Below are 22,339 nucleotides of genomic sequence, written 5' to 3' on the forward strand. Positions count from 1 at the left end.
TGATAAGTGTTTATTGGGGTGAAACGTCTGTGGTAGCGTTTGGATATTTTGAATACTGGCCACAACTGGGCATGACAAACCCGCCTGTTTGTTGAGCATGACCCTTAAATATGGCTGAATCTGTAAAGGTTGAAGGTGGGATTTCTGTATGTTGATAGTAAATTCTAGTTAATGGAGAAGAGGGAGTAGTCTGTGTGTGTTGTTGACACATGAGCTGTGTCCAGGGCTTGGACGAGCCAGTCGCTCAGATATGGGAAGACATGAATATTCTATTGGCACAAATGTGCTGTTACTACTACTAGACATTTGGTGAACACACGGGATGCGATAGTGACTACGAATGCGAGCACTTTGAACTGGTAATGCCTTCCACCTATAAAGAATCTGAGTAAGTGTCCTCATAAGGCTAGGGCTGACTAAGTTGTCTTTTTTAAGCAGTAGGATCAAGTCCCGAAGAATCACCATTTGGAAGTGTTAGCATTAACTTTCCTAATATTCCACTTCTACCCTGGTCTGTTGTGCTCTTTCCTCTAATTGGTACTAGAAATAATCTTTATCATACACCTTTCCAGGATTATGTAGAGCTGGCACCCATATATGCACCAGACAAGGACAACAGCATTACTACAAAGCACTTTGTGGGGACTTTCTTTATGGGCAGTTACTCACCTGGCATATTATTCAAGGACGGCAGATTAGGTGAACGGGCAGGTGGCGAGTCATCATCAGAGCTTGCTACTGTCTTGATAGCATCGTGATACAGAGGTGTGGAGCTGGGCATGGCAAACTTTGACATCCTAGACATCATAATCGATAGAGGGTTCTGGGAAAGCGTGGGTTCTGGAGGCATAGTGTAGGTGCTACTTGACTGGAGGTTTGGGTGGCCCATGGAAGCAGACTGACAGACAGTTGAAGGAGTTGGACCACCTAAAAATAGAAAGAACATTTCAAATTAATAGTAAAGCCAAAACGTACGATGACCGGATTGTTAATTAAAAGGTTTGTAATGTTCATCTGGGGAACAGCATTATAGGCCAGAAGTTCTTTCAACATTATCTATTACAATGAAACCTGTTAAAGAACTATTTACAACATGAAATTACTGGTGTACCAAATATCTAAATAGGAGTCTACTGCCTCATTCCCAGCCCAAATGTCTACACAAGCATACAGCTTAGACCTGTGGCTCATATATGCCAAAATCGACTGAACTCCATCCTGAAGGTTAAAAGATTCATGGTCCTCCTCAGCTACACAAATATATATTCAACTACCCCATGGTAATTGTATGACATGATCTAAAAGCAATATAGTAACGCCTAATTAAAACAACCATAAATCCTTGCCGACCATTACTAGCCCATTCTGCAAGAGAAAGGGAAGGTAACAGACCATTTACTTCTACAACTATGTATAAATATTTAACCCTACACACAACAGTACAGCCCCTAAACCATTTGTAAGTCAATACCGGAGACTGAATTTAGTTAGGATCAACTAAAAAAATATTTCATCCTAACTAAATTAGGTCTCCGATATTGACTTACAAATAATTTAGAGACTATATTGTTGTGCTGTATGGTTTTCTCACAAGGCAATTTAATCCCCAACAGCTCACAACAATCAGAATGTCATACTACTGCGAAGCAACAAAAATAAAATGTATTAAATACAATGACATCAGTTGTCAGGATTAGTCATGGTGAACTCCTAGAGCCCACTCAGTAAAACATAAAAATATTATATCAGCCCCTAGCCAAAATGGCCCAATTAATTCCCCATCAAAATCATGTGCATAACTTGCCACCAAAACATTGAGGTTGGCTATGTGCGGTCACCATAACCGTACATCCGTATCAGGATTTATTCACAATTTGTGTCACACTAGCAGAGCAGACAACCCTGTGACATCAGGTGTACAACAAGCTTTAAAAAAGTGTCAGGAGACTTGCACTTTTATAGACAATCTTGGTCAGGAAATTCAATCACAAATCCAGCAAATTGCAGTTTTTTTGATAATAATCCAGAACAATGGCTATTTTTCATTCTAGATCTAGTACTCAATCTGTTATTACACTAAAGGACATAGGAAGCTGTGTATGGTTTCTAAAGTACATATTATTTTCCACTTCTTAGACCCCGTCAAATAAACTTAACTTAAAGATGTCCCACCATCACTGCATCATACTGCAAGACTGGACAAGCAATGCCGGTTTAGTGAAGAATTTGCTTAGGCTGGGGAATGCACAAACTGACTGTCACGCTCAATGAAATACCACAACACCCCTTGGCACACAGACCGAAATAGCACACTACAAGGATCTTTATCTGGATCCATATACTTTTATCATGACAGTAACACATAAGGAAGTAAAAGGACATTTCACCAATTCTCTCACACAAGCAACCAGTGTCAATTGATCTACAGAAAACACAACTGTATGAAACGGGAACACTGCTCAAGAAAGTGTCATGGTGTTATACCAGCAGCAGAATAAGCTCTACAAATGTGGAAAACACGAAACAATGCTAACTTGGTCATTTAAACTATTATCATGCGCTATATATACCTTAAAGCAGCTGTTTCATCGAGCCATGGTTTCTCGCTTCCTTCTAACCCAGTTATAGGACGAGTTCCATTAACATATGTATCAAGTTAATTGTTAATGTTAAAGTTAATGTTACAAATTAGTTTTGAGCTGTTAGTAAAGATGTCCAACTTTGATTTTACAGTCAGGCCAGCATTTAAAAATGGCCACTCAGATTGGTTTTACACTTTAAGTGCATGACATTTACCAATAGAAATATCCAGGAAATTCATTCTACAGCCTCTCAAAAACCAGCAACATGGCTTTCCTAACAAGCAAGGCCATCCACAAATAGCAGGAGCCACTAGCAATGAACACTAGAAACTGCTTTTAAAATCAAGTAAACAAATGCCAACAACATTCCGCGGCACCAAGTTAAAAACTGTGCATTTACACTTCTATTCTTAGAAGTGCCTTTTCTACTCAAAGTAATGATCTAGGTCACCAAGGTAAGGAGTATGTTATTTACCCAGAAAGCATTTGTTCTTGGCCTGTAGAGCTATAGATTCACATGCTTTGCATACTTCTGCAATGTAGTGTTGGGTCCGGATGTTTGCAAGTTTTTTTTGTTCAAAGAAGTCTTTCCAGTCACGAGGTAGAGGACTTTTCCTTTCAGTGATAATGTGCATGGGTATCGACTCCATTGTTAGATTGTTTTACCGCAGAGGGTGATAATGGAATTAGTATGTGTAGAATAGAGATGTCCATGTGTATGAATGCGAATTAAGAACTACAACTACAGGAGAGCGGGAAGGAGGGTGGACGCATGTGAATCTTCAGCTCTACATGCCAAGAACAGATGCTTATTGGGTAAGTAACATTATCCGTTCGAGGCATATGAGCTTTAGATCACTTGCTTTGCATAGACTAAATAGTAAACTCCCAAAGTGGTGGCTAACCTGTCGAAGTTGTTCGAAACAGAGCCTGTTGTCTAGCTAACACGTCTACACAATAGTGTTTGGTGAATTTGTGCGGCGTAGACCATGTTGCTGCATTACAAATATCACCTATGGGAATATTTTCCAAGAAGGCCATAGCAGCTCCTATTTTGCAAGTAGAATGCGCTTAGGGGCTACTAACAAAGTTCTCTTTGCTTTAACATAACATGTTTGGGTACATTTAGCAATCCATCTTGCAATACAGACTTAGAGATAGGATTGCCCTTGTGAGGTGGAGAAAAAGCAACAAATAGTTGCTCTGTTTTCCTAAATTCTTTGGTTCTTTCTATGTAGTAAAGCACATCAAATGTGTGTAGAGCTTGTTCTGATACAGAATCAGGTTGAGGAAAGAACATGGGTAACTCAACCGATTGACATGAAAAGCAGAAACTACTTTAGGGAGAAATTTAGGATTGGACGAATAACTCCTATATCCTTCTGAAGTTGAAAGAAGGGCTCTTGTATAGTTAATGCGTGAAGTTCACCAACTCTCTTTAATGATGTTATCGCTATGAGGAAAGCAACTTTCTATAATAGGAATTGTAAGTGACATTTGAGCATTGGTTCAAAAGGTGGACCCATTAGCCTTGTAAGGACTATGTTTACATTCCACTCTGGAGCAGGGGGAATTCTTGGTGGGATCACCCTTTTTAATCCTTCCATGAAGGCTGGTACCTTGAACAGAGATAATTGTTTTCTATTTTGCAAGTATGCAGCTACGGCTGCTAGATGCAAATGAATGGATGTGTAAGTTAATCCACATTGCTGTAAATGCAACAGATAACAAATGATGTTCTGTACAGAAGCATCAAGTGGATTGATATTGTTGTTGTTACAAAAGACAACAAACCGTTTCCATTTTACTGCATATCATGTTCTAGTAGTAGGCTTTCTAGCCTCCTTGAGAATATTCATACAGTCTGGTGGTAGTTGTAAATGACAAAACTATGACTTCAGGAGCAAAATTGCTAGGTTGAGTTCTCTGGGATTCGGATGTCTGATTTCTCCATGGCTCTGAGTGCGGAGACAGGGTGTGAGATGTAGCTTTTGAAGTGGAACCTCAGAGTTCCAACAGGGTGGTCAACCAAGGTTGCCGATTCCCATGAGGGGGCTACTAAGATCAGTGTGAGGGACATTTGTCTGAGCTTCCGAACCAGTAATGGAATTAGTGGGAGAGGCGATAAAGGGTGAGCAAAATATCCCTGAACAATTCATCCATAGAGCATTGTCTCTGGATGCTGGGTATGGGAGCCTGGATGTGAAGGTTGGGCGTTTTGCGTTGTGTACTGTGGCAAACAGAGCTATCCGTTGAAAACCCCATTTTTAAAAACAGGGAAGAAGAGTTTGGGTGTGTGTACTGAACATGTCTGGAATCTAATTGTCTACTCCTGGAAGGTGTTCTGTTTGGAGATAGATTTTGTGGTGAATCTCCCAATTCCAAACGCTTTGTGCAAGGTGTGACAGCTGGAGAGAGTGAGTCCCTCCCTGTTTCTGTAGGTAGTACATTGTTGTCATGTTGTCTGTGTGAACGAAGACAGTCTTGCCTACAAGTTGGGTGAGAAAAACATTGAGTGCTAGGAACACTGCTAGAAGTTTCGGGTAGTTGATGTGGAGATGTTTGTCTTGTCTGACCACAGCCCCTGTACTGTGTAATGTTGAAGATGTGCATCCAAACCTGTTAATGACGAGTCTGCTGTCAGTATCATTTGTGGAATGGGGTCTATGAAAGGTCGCAGTTTTGCTAAGTTTTGAGGGTTCCACCACTGCAGAGAGCGATGGGTGCGGCTGTCTACCAACACTAGATTGGTTAATAGACCCTGTGATTGATTCCAAGGACGCGCTAGACATTCTTGAAGAGAATGCATGTGAAGCCTTGCATGAGGTACGATTGTAATGCAGGATGCCATCATTCCCAGCAGTTGCATGAAGACTTGGCTAGTAATGATTGGTTGGGTTGAAATTATAACAGCGTGGCCTGAATATTGTGAATCCTGGCTATATCTGGAGTGGCTGGAGCTTTGAGAGTGTTGAGGGAAGCACCCAGACAAGATTGCACTTGTGCCGGACACAGGTGACTTTTTGTGCATTTATTGTGAAACCCAACGGGTGAAGTAGGTGTACTGTTGTCTGAGTGTGTAGTATACAGTTCTGGTAAGTGCCCGCTTTGATAAGCCAGTCGTCCAGGTAAGGGAAGCCCTGTATATATTGTCTTCTGAGATGAGCAGCCAGGCTGTGATGACGCAAAATGGAAGAACCTTGAACTGGTAATTTTTGCCTGCTATCACAAACCTGAGGGATTTGTGATGAGTAGGATGAATTAGATTATGAAAGTATGCGACTTTTAGATCTAGAGGAGACAAAGTCGCCCTGCTGAAAGAAGGGAAGTACTTGAAGAGTTACCACATGAAAGTGCTCCGACAATATGCATTTGTTTAACTCTCGGAGATCTAAAATAGGTCTCAAGGAGGAGTCCTTTTTGGGAATCAGAAAGTAAAGGGAATAAACCCCTGACACTTGTGGGACTGGTTCTTTAGCCCCTTTGAGTAATAAAAATTGCACTTCTTGTTGAAGCAAGTGCTGGTGGTCTTGAGATATTTTGTGAGATCAAGGGGGAATGTTTGGAGGATTGTTGATAAGCACCAGGCAATAACCATGTTGGATAATTCCAAGCACCCATTTGTCTGTTATTGATTTCCAAATGGGGAGAAAGTGTTGAAGTCTTCCTCCGACAGGTGTGGAATAGTCGGAGGGAAGGGTTGGGAAGTCACTGTTTACTTGAGGAAGCGAAAGTGCGAGGTGTGGTGTTTTTACCTCTGCCCCTGGGACTGTTTCCTCTATAACCTCCTCTGAAAAATACTCTTGTAAAAGATGATTGAGAATTGCTTTTGTAGGAGGAAGTGTTCTGGTCCGTGCCTGTAGACTTGCACCCTCCTCCCACCAAAAAGAACCTCCATTTGAGGGATATTGGAGCGCTCCTATTGATTTTGCTACATCGGTGTCCTTTTTCATTTTTTTGAGGGCTAGATGGACTTCAGGCAAAAAGATGTTTTTTATCAAAAGGTATATTCATGATGGATTGTTGGACTTCAGGTTCGAACCCTGATATCCATAACCATGCATGTCGTCGAGCAGCAGTGCCAGCTGCATTTAGAGTGCTTCTGACGGAGGCATTAGACATTATTTTGCCTTCTTGGACTAAATCCTGAGCCTTTGCCTTATGCTCCTCTGGGAGAAACTGAAGTAATTTTTCCATTTCGTCCCAATGAGCTCTATCGTTTCCTGCTAGTAAGCTCTGCGTATTAGCAATAAGCCATTGGTTAGCTGCTTGCGCAGCTACCCGTTAGCCCGAACATTGATCAGCTTCAATTCTTTATCTGAAGAAGGGGCATCCCCAGATGCTTGAGAGTTCGCTCTCTTTCTACCATTTGATACCACTAAACAGTCAAGTGGTAACAGACCCTTAATAAAAATAGGATCTGTAGGGGAACATTTATATTTTTTATCTACTCTAGGAGTAAGGATTCTGGCACGGACAGGATCTTAAAAAATATCGCCTGAGCATAGGCAGTGTCAGAATGGACTTATGGGATCCTGGAGTATCAAAGAGAGAATAGTCCTCTAAAGACTCTTTATGTAGCTCCACCCCATGGTATTCTGTTGCTCTAGCAATAAGCTCTTGATATGACAGATTATCATCAGGTGGAGATGGCCTGGCAGGATAAAGATCTAGGTCTGTATCCTGTGGTGGATCAGTTGTGTAGTCCATCCAATTATCTGGTAATTGTGCATCATCATAGTCAGTGTCACCTGTGTGAAAATGAGGTAGAGGAGACTGACTAGGTGTAACCTGTAATGGATCAACCGGTGTTGGAGAGGGAGGAGATGGTTTATGGAAAGGACTAGTGCCTACACACTATCTTCAGAGAAATTTTGCATGGGATAGGATCATCAGAAAGCTTATGCTCAGATGGTGTTTTAGCATGGATATGCCCTGTATCAGGGTGAATATACATTTTTTTTCTGTTTTGGATAAAGTTTAGGGGGTACAGTGTCTATGCTTGGATCCGGTTGTGTTGTGGGTACGTTTTTGCTTTTCGGCACCCAAGCTTTCAGAGCCAAGCCAGAATGTCCTTTCGGTGCTGAGGGTTTCGACTCAGAGGGATGTTGTGTTTCGGTATCAAAGGTTTTACTTCCTTAGGTTTCAGTTTACAACCCATCTGGGATTTAGAGCAGGAAGATTTCAGCTCGGAAGTGGGCTTTGGCCGGCTCCGTCCAGAGCTGGAAGGCTTTTCAGACAGTTTTGGTGCTGAGCCATGAGGTGGAGCGTTGGTAACCTCTTCTCGGTGCGGAACTTGGCCTTGAGGTGGAGGTGGTGCTGAAGCCTTAGAATTCTTAGATAGTTGGGAGGGGGATGGGGAGGAGGCGGGGTGTCATCGGTACTCACATCCCCTTGTCCCTGAGACACATTACGTCCTCTTGGTCAATTTGTAGTCTGATTCAGAGTCAGACGCCGCTGAAAGCAGCTTTTCCTCTGCAGCCGATACCTCTTCCTGTTCAGAGTCTTCACTGAAGAGGTCCGGTGTGACATCCAACCGCTGCATCTCTTGATGTCGAGCCGAACGTCCACGGAGAGTTTTCTTTGATCTGAAGCACTGGCACGCGTCGCAGTCTTGCTCCTTGTGCTCGGGGGACAAGCACAAATTACACACTGGATGAGAGTCCGTACGCGGATATTTCACGTGGCAAAGGTGACAGAATTTAAAAGGAGTCCGTACCATTGAGGAGGAGCCGAACGGAGGCGGATGGGCCGGAAGGTCGCCAGCATATCTTCCGGTCAAAATGTCGAAGTTCCTTGAAACTAATTGAACCGCGGAAAGAGAAAGCGCTGTTCGAAAAAAATACTGTCGAGGTAGAAAGAAGTACGCACCGAGGGGGAACCCGAGGATCGATTCCTAAGCGAAGAGCAACAATACCCGTCCGAACCCTATGTTGGAAACAAGCAATCTAACAATGGAGTCGATGCCCATGAGCACTATCACCGAAAGAATGAGTCACATACCTTGTGACTGGAAAGACTTCTTCAAACAAAAACAACTTGCAAACATCCAGACTCAACACTAGATGGCAAGAGTATGCAAAGCATGTGATCTACAGCTCACATGCCTCCAACATGATAATTATTAGAGCTGTAAATTACCTTTGGTAAAGCTTTGTCTGGTAGAGACTATCTAACCGCAGATTTCTTATCTTTGAATATACGCAGGCGTCAGTCTGGATCTGGATGATTTTCGAGCAGTACTCCTGAGCACAGGTAGGTTGCGTCGTCCGTGCTGGAAATTACATGCATGGTACCTATATATGCACCAACTTCGAATGTTGAATTCAGTTACTTTAACGACTTCCACTGGTGTGAAAAACTAAGGCCCCGAGAAGGATGTTCCCTAAAGTGTAATCTGTTTGCAGAGAAGGGAGAAAGGGAGGGACAGTAAGGAATATATGGCTTGATGCAGTCTCGACCAGATAAAGCAATACCGAAGGTAAGTAACTGATAAAGATTTCTAGCCATAGATTCGTTGCCTTAGAATAGATTCACAAGCAATACCTCACTGGAGGTGGGACGGTGAATCCAATTCAATCAGAAAGTACTGCACGACCTAACAGGCGTAGTGCCTGTCACGACAGACCTGACTGTTCAGTCAATAGTGTGATGAATGTGTGCAGTGAGGCCCACGCTGCTGCCTGACTGACTGATGTCCAGGGCCGGAACGACATGGGCCAACGCAGTGGTCATTGCTTTGGGTCTGATGGAGTTAGTTCGCAAGCCCTCAGTGGGTTGCTTTTTGGCCAATGCTTCGCAGATCTTGATGCATGGGACAATCATTTGCAAGACGTTCCTTTCTGCACCACTTTCCCTTTTTATGATCCCACATAGCCAAAAGATATTCTTTCATGAGGTCATTGTAGAACGACAACGCTCTTTTTGGGTCCACACAGTGGAGTCTCTGCTCCTCTTTAAGGGGTGCGGTGGAGCAAAGAAGGTAGGCTGGGTGATATTCTGGCCCACATGGAAGGCAGTCATAACCTTCGGAAGGAAAGAGGTACTTGTCTGAGAACAAGCTTGTCCGGATAGAAGCTAGTATGATGGTGCATGACCTCCCCTGCAATTCGCGGACCCTCCTGGCTGATGTTATGGCCACTAAAAGGCAGTCTTTAAGGTCAAGAGCCTAAGAAATCAATTGTGCAACGGCGCGAATGGTGCACATGAGAAAGGCAAGGACCAGGTTGAAGTCCCACCGAGGCATGTTTAATGGCAAAGGTGGAAACATGTGTTGCAGGTCTTTAAAGAGCCTACCCACAAAAGAGGACAACCAGACGGTTGGTCCGGTAACCTCAAGAATGCTGAAATGGTTGAGAGATAACCCTGCCCAATTAGATCAGGGTGCAGAAAGGGGGTCAACGTTGTGGGAAGAATATCATAACACAAACTTGTCCTAACAGCAGGCATAGGATGCCTGGCTGCCAAAATAACAGTACAGATTTCGGAGGAAGGTTGAAAGCTTTCAACTGTTGCCACCTAATCTCCACACATGTAGGTGGAGGGCGCATAGGTTCGGATGCAGAACCCTCCAATGTTGCTACAACAGAAGATCCTCCAGAATGAGCATTATGACTGAAGGATTGACGGTAATGCTAAGCAGCTCTAAACCAGACTCTCCGTGCCCAATCCGGAGACACTAGAATGGTGGGACCGGTTGACCTGATCTTTTTGCAAACTCTGGGCAGTAGTTGTTTCGGCGGAAAGGAATACAGAAGGCCAGAACTCCTCTTGAGACAAAAAGCAACTCCAAGATGGAGTTGGGAGAAAACAGAACCTAACAGTGGAACCTTCTTGAGGCTAGCACCTAACAAAAAGTGACCCCAAAAAATAATAGATACCCCTGGTGTTTGTATAGGGGTTCGTGTGCACACTGGATAGCATCCCCTGTCAAAGTGCTTGTTCCCTAAGGAACATAATCAATTAAATACAGCAGCATTGGTACACCACAGTATTTAACATTTGATTTGTAATTTCAATGAATCAAAAAGAATAAGGTTCTTCGGTTTAATTCCTTTATTTTCAAAATATTTTGTTTTCCAGCAGCTGCTGGAAAACGCGCTGCGGTTAGGATTTGGAAACCATTGGATGCTGCTTCTCGGTCTTATCACATACCAATTGGGGCCCTTTAATTATAGTTCGGACCACTGACTACGTACTTCTGGAGCATGGATCCATTGTGAATAGTAGATAGATTGGATGTTAGACCTTGACCTTTTTTGGCTTTGGATCTAAGGACACTATAAAATGCCCTTGAAGTACTAACGGTTACAATTGTCAAATACAATAGAAACTCTTATCCCTAATTATATGGGACAACCATCTGTCCATCCTTGGCGGTGCCATTACACCAGAGCTTCATATATGATCCTCATTTGAAGTCTCTTCATAATAGCAGAAGCCCTGAAGAAGTCCCATGTTTGGGACGAAATGCGTCGGCTGTATGGTGCTTCATCTTTTGAAAATAAAGGAATTAAACCGAAGAACCTTATTCTTTTTGATTCATTGAAATTACAAATCATATGTTAAATGTTGTGGTGCACCTGGGCTGCTGTATTTAATCCAAGCTAGAGTTGCATTGGAAACTCCAGGAAGCATGGTGCTGTTCGACACAAGACGACGCCCATCTGGATCCATGTCAGAGTCTGGAATTATGACGTGGGTGGTGCTCATTTGGTGCGGAGGGCAAATCTGCCGGCATGGGTCCAGTAGGGGCCCCTCCCTGGTCCATGGGGCCCAAAGGCACTTCAGATGGGCCAGCCAAATATCAGGCGCATGGCCTCATACAACTACTTTAGCTGGGCGGGGCTGCTCCAGCAAAATAGGGGAAGCACAGAGCCGACCCAGGTTCTGGCTCCCTGGACTCGGGCCTGGATTGTCGAGGCTCTAGCCTCTCATCGGAAAACTCAGACGGACGCATAAGAAGTCATAGATCTATTTGACTTTTTGAGCTTGTGGGACTTCCCCGATGACTTGGATTGAGAAAACGACCGCCAGAAAGGGCTCTGAGAATGGTTCCGGGACCTTCCAAGAGAACAGGACCTTGAGCGTTGTGGAGTTGATCGATGTCTGGCAGTGAGGAGCTTTAGGGAGCGCTACCTCGGCGCCATGGAATGCATGGCCCGGCAGTCCTCACAGGTCTTGGAGTCGCGGTCCCGCTCCAAGCACCACAAACACACCAAGTGGAGGTCTGTCACTGACATTTGCTGGTGACAGGCCCCTTATGGTTTGAAATTAGTCAGTTCCTTAGGTGACATGACCTCACACAAGGAGGAAAAGCTCAACAAAGTTTGACAAAATGGCGAAAAAAATTGTGGGGTAGCTCATATCAGATCGGCGCAACCTGGCGCCGAATTTAAAGAACCAACGTTAGTGCGTAGAGGTGCCTCCTATATAGGTACCACACACCACTTCCGGTGCGGAGAAGGCTGATCCAAATGATCCCACTTACAAGCGCACTACTCGAAAATCTGATGAATCTAATGTGACACTCAGGAATATTATAAGGTAAGGAATCTGTGGCTAGAAGTCTATATCAGATTATAAATTCTGCAACATCCATAATACTAATCCGCTGACTGAGGTGGTCCCATCACAGAGAATGAGATCAAAATAGCGCTGAGGGAACTCGGGAGTAATAAATTGCCAGGCATCGATGGCCTCTCCACTGAATTCTACCAGAGGTACATCTCGTTGCTGGCGTCGCTTTTGGTCGAAGTGTACCAGAAAGTGTTAAAAAAAGGTTTGCTCCCCATAACGCCAGGGAGGCCCTGATAATTTGTATTCCCATGCCAGGAAGGGAGGCCCTGGATGTGTCCGAATACAAACATCCCTGTATGCTGAACTTGGAATAATGGAATCCTCAGCAGAGGATCTGCTGACTGTCCAGGCCTATATCTGCCGTCTCTGATGCATCCCAATCAGATTGGTTTTATTACCACCAGGAGCACACTCTTAACCCCTTCCCTGCTCATGATGAGCTGAGCTCGTCATGCAGTACACTGGTCGTGTGCTTATGACGAGCTGAGCTCGTCATGAACATTGGGATTCAAGGAAGTTCAGCATCCGGGATGAATTGCCTTAGCATTCAAGGTGTTAAATATTTGGAGGCTATTCAAATCCTTAGGAGGGTTGACTGGGAACACCACCCAGACTCTCTGGTTTTGTCGATCTACCTACAAAAGGTGTGCAACACAGTGAACTGGAACTACTTATGGGCAGTGATGTGGCGTATGGCCCTGGAAATTGGATAGGAAAGATGATTTGTGCTCTATACATCTCTCCAGGCGACAACTAGCAACAGACATGACAAAACGGAGGGTATAATGGGAGGATGCGCATGGTGCGACAATGCTGGAACTAAGGGACACGGAGAGGCAATACATTGTGGCTCAACCTCGAACCATAGCCAGGACTACCAGATTCAGGTATACACAGTTTAATTTCTTACACACCAGCTACCTTGCACCATATGCAGGTTAAATGGCATCTGCCAAACTACAGACAAAATGTGACTAAGGTGTGCATCGGGTGACAGACTTCCTACAAATGACCTGCCCCGTTATAAAGGGATTTTAGCAGGAGGTTAATGCAAGCCTAGGGAAAATATACATGGGGTTCCCCTGCTTATAATAGATGCGATTGGGCCTGTAAATTGCCAGATTCCAAAAATGGTTAATACCAGGTTCATGAACTTGACACTGGTGCTGGCCCGTCGCACTATAGCAATCCATTGGAGATCCCTTGAGGCCCCCCCCCCCCCCCCCCCACCCCCTAGTGTCAATGGAAAAAAAGGTGAAAAAATGGGCAGGAGCAAAGGTCACTGCTTTGTTTAATGAGAAAGGTGGAACTTACACAAGCACCCTTTATAGCCGACCTTTGGAATGAACTGGTAGACACCTCTGCTGAAAATGATAGATAAGCTTATTAATATTATCCTGTTTCTTCTGGATATAGAGCTACGAGGGCATCCACAGCGTCATATTGCAAACTATGCCCAGACTGTCCGGGGCTGGTGGAAGGCAGTCAGTGTATGTACAGCTGTGTAGTTTCATGATGTGTAAGCAACAGACAAAGGCGACCAGGCGATGTTTAATGTCTTTTATTCTGTTTATCAAGTTTTTATGCTTTTAATGTAGCTATTTGTGAAATCACTTGACCCAGACTCCAGCTAATCACTGCATTTAACATGTACGATGATGTAATTACACATAAAAAAAAGCAATGAGCATGCATAACCTGTTGATGACAAAACTTGAAAGCAACAAACAAGGTTTTAAAAAATACTATTTTGCTAAGCAGCTTGTGCTCCAGAAAACGTCTGTTACTCCAATGTTAATCATAACAAATTTCTGTTCCTACAAGTGAAGTACAAACTATGGCAATAAATAGTGGAAAACTACTATTAAAGAGCAGCGACAACTCACCTGATTCAACGTTTCCCATCATGGCTGGTGAGGAGATGCCTATAGGTTGTTTATGAGGGTTTGGAGGGATTCCTGGACTTTGCATGGGAGGCTTTGGAGAGGACGTCCACCCGGGAGAGGGTACAGGGAGGGATGGAGACTTTAGATGGACTGGGGACGCAGCAGCAGACCCTAAAACAGGGGGTGATTTAATGGAAGCGGCAGCTGCAGCAGTAGGGCCAGTCAACATCCCAGCCAGCTGTGATGGAGTTTGAGGAGATTTTAGATTCCCAGATGGAGAGCCCAGCATTGGAGACTGGACCTGGCGCATGGTTGGAGATTTCAGAGGATTGACTCCGGGAGAGTTCACCTGACTGCCTGCAGCAGACACACTATCGGAAGGCTTACGTCCCAGGCCACGCTGACCAGGGGGTGCAACACCAAGGCTGCCCGAATTACCAATGGGATTGAGAGGTAGTGGTGGCATGTGGCTGAGTCTATTGTTAGTCCTTTGGTCAGGGCCCATTTGTTCTCTGGGATTCCGTAGCACGCCACCTGGATTCTGAGACATGGGGAAAAAAGATCTGGATCCCATTGCAAACTCTGGTTGGGAGTGGTCACCAAACTGCGAAGGAAGCATTTTCTGCTGAGATGGATGCATTTCATGACCACCAGCTCTCATTTTCATAATCTCTTCCGGAACCATGCCTGCCTCTCTCATTTTTTGTGACAGCATTTGCTGGTTGGAGTTCATCATGTTTATATCCACCTTCATATTCATGTTTCCGGGTCCCAGCCCAAATTCTACATCCCTTCCTGGGCCCATTGGTGTAGGCATGCCTTTATGGAACTCCGGCCTAGAGGGACTCATGGACCCCTCTCTTGACATTCGTGGGAACATGTTACTTCCAGGCTCCATGCGTCTCTGCGGGGGCATCCCTCTATTCATTTCCATACCAGGCCTAATGTTATCCATACCCATTCCAGTAGCCATACTCAGCTGTTTCTCAGACATCTGTTGTTGGAATATTTCCTCTTGTAAAGACTGAGGGTTTGGGAACCGTTCACCTCGGCCAGGCCCACTAAAGACTCCTCGTCCAGGTGGGAAGTTTCGTCCATCTGACATTTTTGGCACATCTTCTGGCCAATTGACTCCGGATAGCCCAGATCTAGTTTGTTGGTTGGGAGCGCTGGGGCTCTCCATGTCTGGGTTCATCATACCTACAAATCCAGGAAGCCGCTGCATAGGTTCCCCAGGAATATTTGGATGGGGTGCCATACCCTTTGGAAGATTATGAGGCATGTTCATTCCGTCAGGGAAAGGCTCAGGACCACCTGGACCCCAACCTTCACCTGGATTTATCTGGTATGGTGGTGGTGGACCTCTCACAACCCCTCGTGGCCCATGCTGATGTAACATCATATCCTGCAAAGAACGCTGGTGGACAACAACCTGTTCTTGCTTTCTCCTCTTTTCCTCATAGAATTCTTGCTGCAGTTTTAGCCAGGCCACTTGTTCTGGTGTCATATGGTCGAGATGGTCACCAGACTGTGGGTTCATAAGCTGTGGCACCATGTCCTCTGGAGAAAAGGGCATGTCCCTAGGTCCCTGAGGACCAAACGGAATCCCACCATCAATGGGGGGTGCAGATCCTTTACTTAAACTTTGGGACTGAGCCATCATAGCCTGTAATGGGCCTTCCGGTTTCTTCTGAGAACCATCCAGCAGTCCAGGAAGCTGCTGAGGACCTCCGCTTTGGCCTGCACTTTCTTTAAGAGCAAATTCCCGCTCATCTGGGAAAAGCATACGCTGAATATCTCTCAGAGTCTGTAAGGAGCGCTCACGGTGTTCCAGCTGCTCCTGTGAAAGTCCATCTGGATTTTCTCCTATGTTTAACAGATCCCCACCAGATACCTGCTGGGAGGATCCTTTTGGTTCTGCTTTGGAGTCAACTGGAGGGGCACCAGTCCCCTGGGGTATTGGGCTAGGTTCTTGGTTGTCAGGAGAGGTTTGCCTAGATCCTTCTGATTGCAACAAGGGAGCATTTACAGGACTTCGGGAAATTTTACTTTCCACTGCAGCAGTGTCCTGATCCGGTGGACAATGTGAGTCTGTTGGTTTGGAAGGAGGGTCTGGAATTGGTGTGTTTGACTGCTGTTTGATGGTTGGTGATTGGTGTTGCTCTTGAGAAGCTGGAGACTGAAGTTGGGGTTTCTGATCAGTTCGAACAGTGGTGCTTTGAATATTCTGAAAAAGAAAAACAAAAGGAATGTTCAATCAAGTAAAGCAGCTTTGCCACAAGCTTTACTCAATCTTAATCATTTCATAATTCTGCAATATCAGCGAACTGTCTATGACCTACACATGAAGTAAAGTGTTATGCATTAGACTAGCTGGATGAACTAAGTATAGGAAAATATGCAAATACTCACAAAACCTAAAAGCAGGAGTTGTTTAAGGAAACTTGCAGAATATCATGGGAAATATTTGAGAAAAGAAACATAATTCTTAAGTAGTAAAATGCATATTGCAGTAGAGAAAAACTCAATCACAATGATCTAAACTGATAAAATAATGTTTCCTCGTTCCACATAGTGATTCCAAGTTACCTGGACGGTAGGCAAATTAGTATGAAAAAAAATTATTCAGACCAACACTTTCCAAGAAGACTATCAAGTATGAACTTAAAAAAAAATCCCAGGAAAACAAGTATTCAGAAAAACTTTATTCCACTAGCTGAAAAATAAAGTCTTAGCTTAAAAAACATACCATAGCTGCAGCATTGCGTTCAGCTTTGCTGTTTGAGGTGCTTTGAATATGAAATAAAACAATAGATTCAGCGTGCCCTCTAAGCACAGCTTCAGCAGCTCTGAAAAACAGAAAAAGGGCCAAGACATTCAGCAATTGTAAAAGACATTGAGCAATTGTAAAATAAAAACACAATCCTATTGGAAATTATTGAAGAGAGTTAGAGCTTTGTAAATTATCTAAAACTTTATATGATTGACGTGTTGCGAGAGCCTTCCAGCTGCACTTCAAGAATGTCAGATTTCCTGGGAATGCCCAACGATTGTAATATATCGGTGACAGATACACAACAGGATATGGATCCCAAGGTGGTTCTACTGGGGATTATGGATGGATGAGTGGTCTCTATAGGTGAAAGAAAACTGGGGGATCAGATTCTTGGTAGCAAAGTGGGACACTGCTCCCCAATAAGTAGTATGAAGGCTCCATTCTTCAGAGCCTAGTCTAGACTGACTTGAGTGCTGTGACAGCAAAGGAGGTTTATACATGGAGAGGGTGAGTAAATAATCAGACTATATGGGCCCATGGTCCTCAGGTTGTATAGTCATCGGGGATGCAAACTGACAACCATAGCCACCAAGGGTGTTTCTGTTAGCTTAATACAATCTGCTACACTTTATGATTGCTTGGAAAGGTCTTCTGCCTTTGTATATGCCCCTGTAATAATGCTGTGTAATGTTAGTCCGTTTTACACAGCAATAAACAGATGTATGAAAAAAGAATGGATGCTGCATTCATGCTACTTTCAGTAATATCACCACTTGAGGTCCGGACACTCAGATCAGGAGTAAGTCAGCCTCTCCTAGTAGCTTCACTCCTATACGCTTAAATAGATTTTACTTTCGCCTGGTTCACTTAATAGTAATTCAATCACTGATCCACACTTGTCAAACTGTGCTGACACACTCAAAACACCCAATAGTAGCAATGCACTTTGTGAGTAGAGCTAAAGAAACAGGTCACCACATCCAACCATCTATACAAATCCGGTCTTATTTGGATTGTTTCCTACAAATGTAGGTGAGTTCGTTGCAAGCAGCACCTCTCTGAGTACTTTCATAAAGGGATGCAAAAAATGAAAACCATTTTAGCTTCTGTTTTATTGTATTGAGTCACATTTATTAACATTTCATAACAGTATTTTCACTTTCACTTATGAAGGCGCAATAGTGAACTTCGCAATGGAACATCTTGGACGAGGGGAGCAGTTCGAAAAGCCAAGGTTTTTAGAACGTTATGAAAACTTCCCTCGGTAGGGCAGCTCTGAAGGTACAAGTAAAGGGAGCTCCACTTCTTGGGAGCCAGGTATTGAAAGGAACACCCACGCAATCTGATCAGGTATTATCTGGGGACCTAGTTCAGCAAAAGGCATGAGGAATGAGGAATGAAGCGGTTTGGTAGGGTGAGAAGGACAAATCAGGTGTCTGAGTTAAGTAGGGCCAGAACTGGACATGGCTCTGCTCTGTAGGTGAAGCAGAGTGCTTTAAATTGAATGTGCTTGACAATCTGGAGGCAATGAAGGTCCCGGACCATGTAGAGGGGAGAAAAACAACTGGAGCAGGGGGACTGCCTTATCAAGATTTCAAAACGTACTCCTGGGCTTTGTAGTTAACATGGAATAAAATATCAGGCTATTCCACAGGACAAATACTCAAACTGTTAAGACTTTGCTATCTGTGGTAGCATCAAAAGTAGCACTGGGATACCAGTTATAAATCAATTCAGAGGTCCTTCAAAAAAGTAGGTTCTACACGTTTACGCATGCAATACATAAAATATGGAATGACTGAAAGAGAGCAGAAGGGAGGGTTTCAAGTATACGGGTTTAATAGGCGCTCTCGCAGAGTAAACGTGCGTGTGTATTGCTCGATAGTAATGGTGCAGGCAGGGAGAGGAGACCCTTGCAAACCCCTCAATAGGAGTGCAACAAATTACACTCTCACAACATGAATACACAATCCGGCGCACTCAAAATTAATCACAACACAATGTTTTAAGTAAATTCAAATTAGCACAAAAATAAAGTCTTGTCCAGCGTCGTTGTCATTTGGAGTTTCTTGTATCTCTCCTCTCTCCTTTTATTAGATCAGCAGATAGGATAATTTATAAACAGCCAGCCGACACGCGTTTCGTTGTGGGACTGTACATGAACAGACACCACAACTCTTCAGGGCTTAATTGCTGAGATGTAAACTCCTAGGCCCAGTTCCGGTGATAATTCCAACCCGGAAGGGTAACCTTGTATTGTGAGTACACGAAATCAGTCGCCACAAGTTATGTCGAAATTCATGCTATAGATTATCACTCTTCAATCCAAGGTTCAACACATATCACTCGAATTCGTGGGCTTCCAATAAAAGAGAATTTCCATTTACCAACGAAACATAACCACGGGTGCGTGTGTTACGGAGTCCTGCGCATTTCAGACGCCAGTAGCGGGAGGGCGAATCAGCCGCAGGACTCCGTAACACACGCACCTGTGGTTACGTTTCGTTGGTAAATGGAAATTCTCTTTTATTGGAAGCCCACGAATTCGAGTGATATGTGTTGAACCTTGGATTGAAGAGTGATAATCTATAGCGTGAATTTCGACATAACTTGTGGCGACTGATTTCGTGTACTCACAATACAAGGTTACCCTTCCGGGTTGAAATCACCGGAACTGGGCCTAGGAGTTTACATCTCAGCAATTAAGCCCTGAAGAGTTGTGGTGTCTGTTCATGCACAGTCCCACAACGAAACACGTGTCGGCTGGCTGTTTATAAATTATCCTATCTGCTGATCTAATAAAAGGAGAGATACAAGAACCTCCAAATGACGACGCTGGACAAGACTTTCTTTTTGTGCTAATTTGAATTTACTTAAAACATTGTGTTGTGATTCATTTTGAGTGTGCAGGTTTGTGTATTCATGGAATGACTGAAACCCTATTCTGTGAATGCAGGGGTACATATGTTCCCAGACTTATTTATGGTGCCTAAGAATAAACGTTTCCTTGCCTGTAACTGCAGCTGTGCAGCATGTTGCATTTTTTTCGGTGACTTGAATCAATGTCCATATCTCGGACACATTACTAGCAGCAATAGAAGCTACATACTTCAAATTCTCATAAAGTACAAGAATTCTTTTAAAAGGGCTGCTAAAGGAAGAGAAGGTAGGGTTGCATGTGAATATATTAAAGTGTAAACTCTGGAGAACTGTTGTTGAAGGCATGTGACTTTTTACTCTCCAGCACTGGAGCTTTCACAGATTCAAATGCTTATATCACATTTAGTAGGCAGTACATAAAAAGAAATAGGGAAGGTCAGGGGATAGGCTCACTAGCTGCAGAGATGCCTGCCGCACTTGCAGCCAAAGCACCCAGTCGCTGCTACGCTTCTCGTAGAAAGAGCCAAAACTCAAACCTTAAACAGTTGCTTTTCTTTCCTGTGGCAAACGCTGACCTGCTGTACTTTGTTTAGAGATTGGACAATGAATAAGGGCGTCTTAAGGCCACAAACAGTTTAATGGTCACTCTGAAGAATATTGTATTTTCAATACATAGAAAGAAAAATGTAAAGATGGTATCCAAGGTATTTTAGTCCAAGTATTCTTTATTTGGTAAGAGATCAAGTAAACACCTCCAGCTTACACTTCAGCTTCAGAGCTTTAACCACACTTCACTTTAAAGCAAAACATTCCACCCATGCAGAAAGTTCTATGTTCTATTACAAAATAAAGACATCTCTACACATCTTCCCCCTTATGCACAAAGGAAAAACGATTAAAACAAATTGAAATAATCACCCACATTTCAATGTACAATGATAGAAAAATAACTTTCAACAATTTAGAATCATATCCAATTATACATCAATCATAGAGAACTGGTTGAGGAGCATTGTATTTACAGACACTTCCTTTGCTCCAAGCAGAGCCATCAGCTAAAACAAGAATATTCTTCAGCTAAAACAAGAATAATCTACTTGACAGCTCTTACTTGAACAGGTTTTGAAAACGTGCTCTCACGCTTGATCACTACTCCACCCTTCCTTGTTCCGACCCAATCTCCCTCTTTTATGTCTGGTACTTTAACAGCTTTTCTGTCATTATAATGACTAGTGGCCGCCAATTGTCTTTGACATACATCACTCTCAACAGCAGTGCGATCAACCCACTCACACTCTTTATCCTTTAGCCAACCAGGCACTTCCTTCACACCTGGCTCACGCCCTTTAAAAGAGACAAATGGTGATACACCAGTCACAGAATGCGGTGTTACTCTATACGACCACACCATTTTTTTCAATTCTTCCAACCAAGACAATCCATTTGACAGGGATAATAGTATTTTATCCATCAACAACCTGTTTATCCTTCCTACTACTCCATTGGCTCGTGGCCTGAACAATGCAACTCTTTCATGTTTGATTCCCAGTTTACTCAAGAAATCCACCATCTTCCTTGACACTAACTGTACCCCGTTGTCAGACACCAAGATCTTTGTAATTCCCTCATTCATAAATACTCTCTCCAAAAATCCCACAACTTTCAGTGACTATGCAAACTGTAGTTTCAATAACAAACCACTTGGAATGGTAGTCCACTAAAACCATCACAAACCTGTTGCGAAAACCAAGTTTGGAAACTGGACCCAAAAAATCAATTGCTACTCTCTCCCAAGGACATTTGGGAAAAACATTACAACTCAAAGGAGGCTGTCTCACAACCTTAGTCTTATCACTGTTCTCACATACATACCACTCTTTCACTACTCCCTAAATGTCACGGTCCATTCCGGACCACCAGAAAGCCCGTTGGATCCTCCTCTTCGTCATGTTCCTTCCCAGGTGACTCATGAGCAATGTCAATAATCCTCCTTCTAACCCCTACTGGTGGCACAAATTGACTCCTCCTTAACAACCTTCCATGACACACTCAACTCGTCACGTACGTGATGATAACCTTAAAAACAGACATCATTCCCATGATCACCCCAACCTTCGGATACAAATTTCATAACCTGTTGCCAAATATTGTCCTCAGACATAGCAAACGCCCATTCTTCTTTATTGAGAGCCAATTCAACCTTCTCACGCCCTACTTCACAAATCTCTTCATCCCCCACATCTTCATCCAACACTTATCCCACTGCATCAAGAGGTAATCTGGACAAACGTTCAACTAAATTTTTTAGGCCCTTCACATATTCTACTTCAAAATTGTACTCTAACACCGATAACGTTCATCTAGAAATTCTAGGAGTAACACTACCCTCCAAACCCCTTCCCCCCCTCCCCCCCCCCCCCTAATCAAATGACTAAGGGGTTTGTGGTCTGTACGGACCTTGAAAGTGTGCGTGAGGAGGAGCTTGTGAAGAATTAGAGCCAGTGAGCTAGGGGACTTCATGAGAAGGTGAGCGCACCTAACAGACTACCAACTTGAGGACAGGGTATTTCCCCTCAATGCTTTGTGTGAGACAACCTTTCTAAACAGGTCGACGTCGCAATTACAAAACAGTCTAT

The 22,339-nt window shown here is 43.6% G+C and overlaps 1 protein-coding gene across 4 annotated transcripts in view; it reads right to left on the minus strand.

Annotated features, from left to right (window-relative positions):
* Positions 1-22,339, minus strand: part of BCL9 (BCL9 transcription coactivator) — an 823,614-nt gene that overhangs the window by 23,967 nt on the left and 777,308 nt on the right. For all 4 annotated transcript variants that reach the window (XM_086935499.1, XM_086935500.1, XM_086935501.1 and 1 more), the window contains 3 exons: positions 16,797-16,896; positions 14,048-16,274; positions 670-927 (listed from right to left, as the gene is read on the minus strand). In XM_086935499.1, coding sequence (XP_086791625.1) covers positions 670-927; positions 14,048-16,274; positions 16,797-16,896 — 2,585 coding nt within the window. The remainder of the gene's footprint in view (positions 1-669; positions 928-14,047; positions 16,275-16,796; positions 16,897-22,339) is intronic.

This window comes from Lissotriton vulgaris, chromosome 8 (assembly GCF_964263255.1).
Source record: "Lissotriton vulgaris chromosome 8, aLisVul1.2, whole genome shotgun sequence".
NCBI lineage: Eukaryota > Metazoa > Chordata > Amphibia > Caudata > Salamandridae > Lissotriton > Lissotriton vulgaris.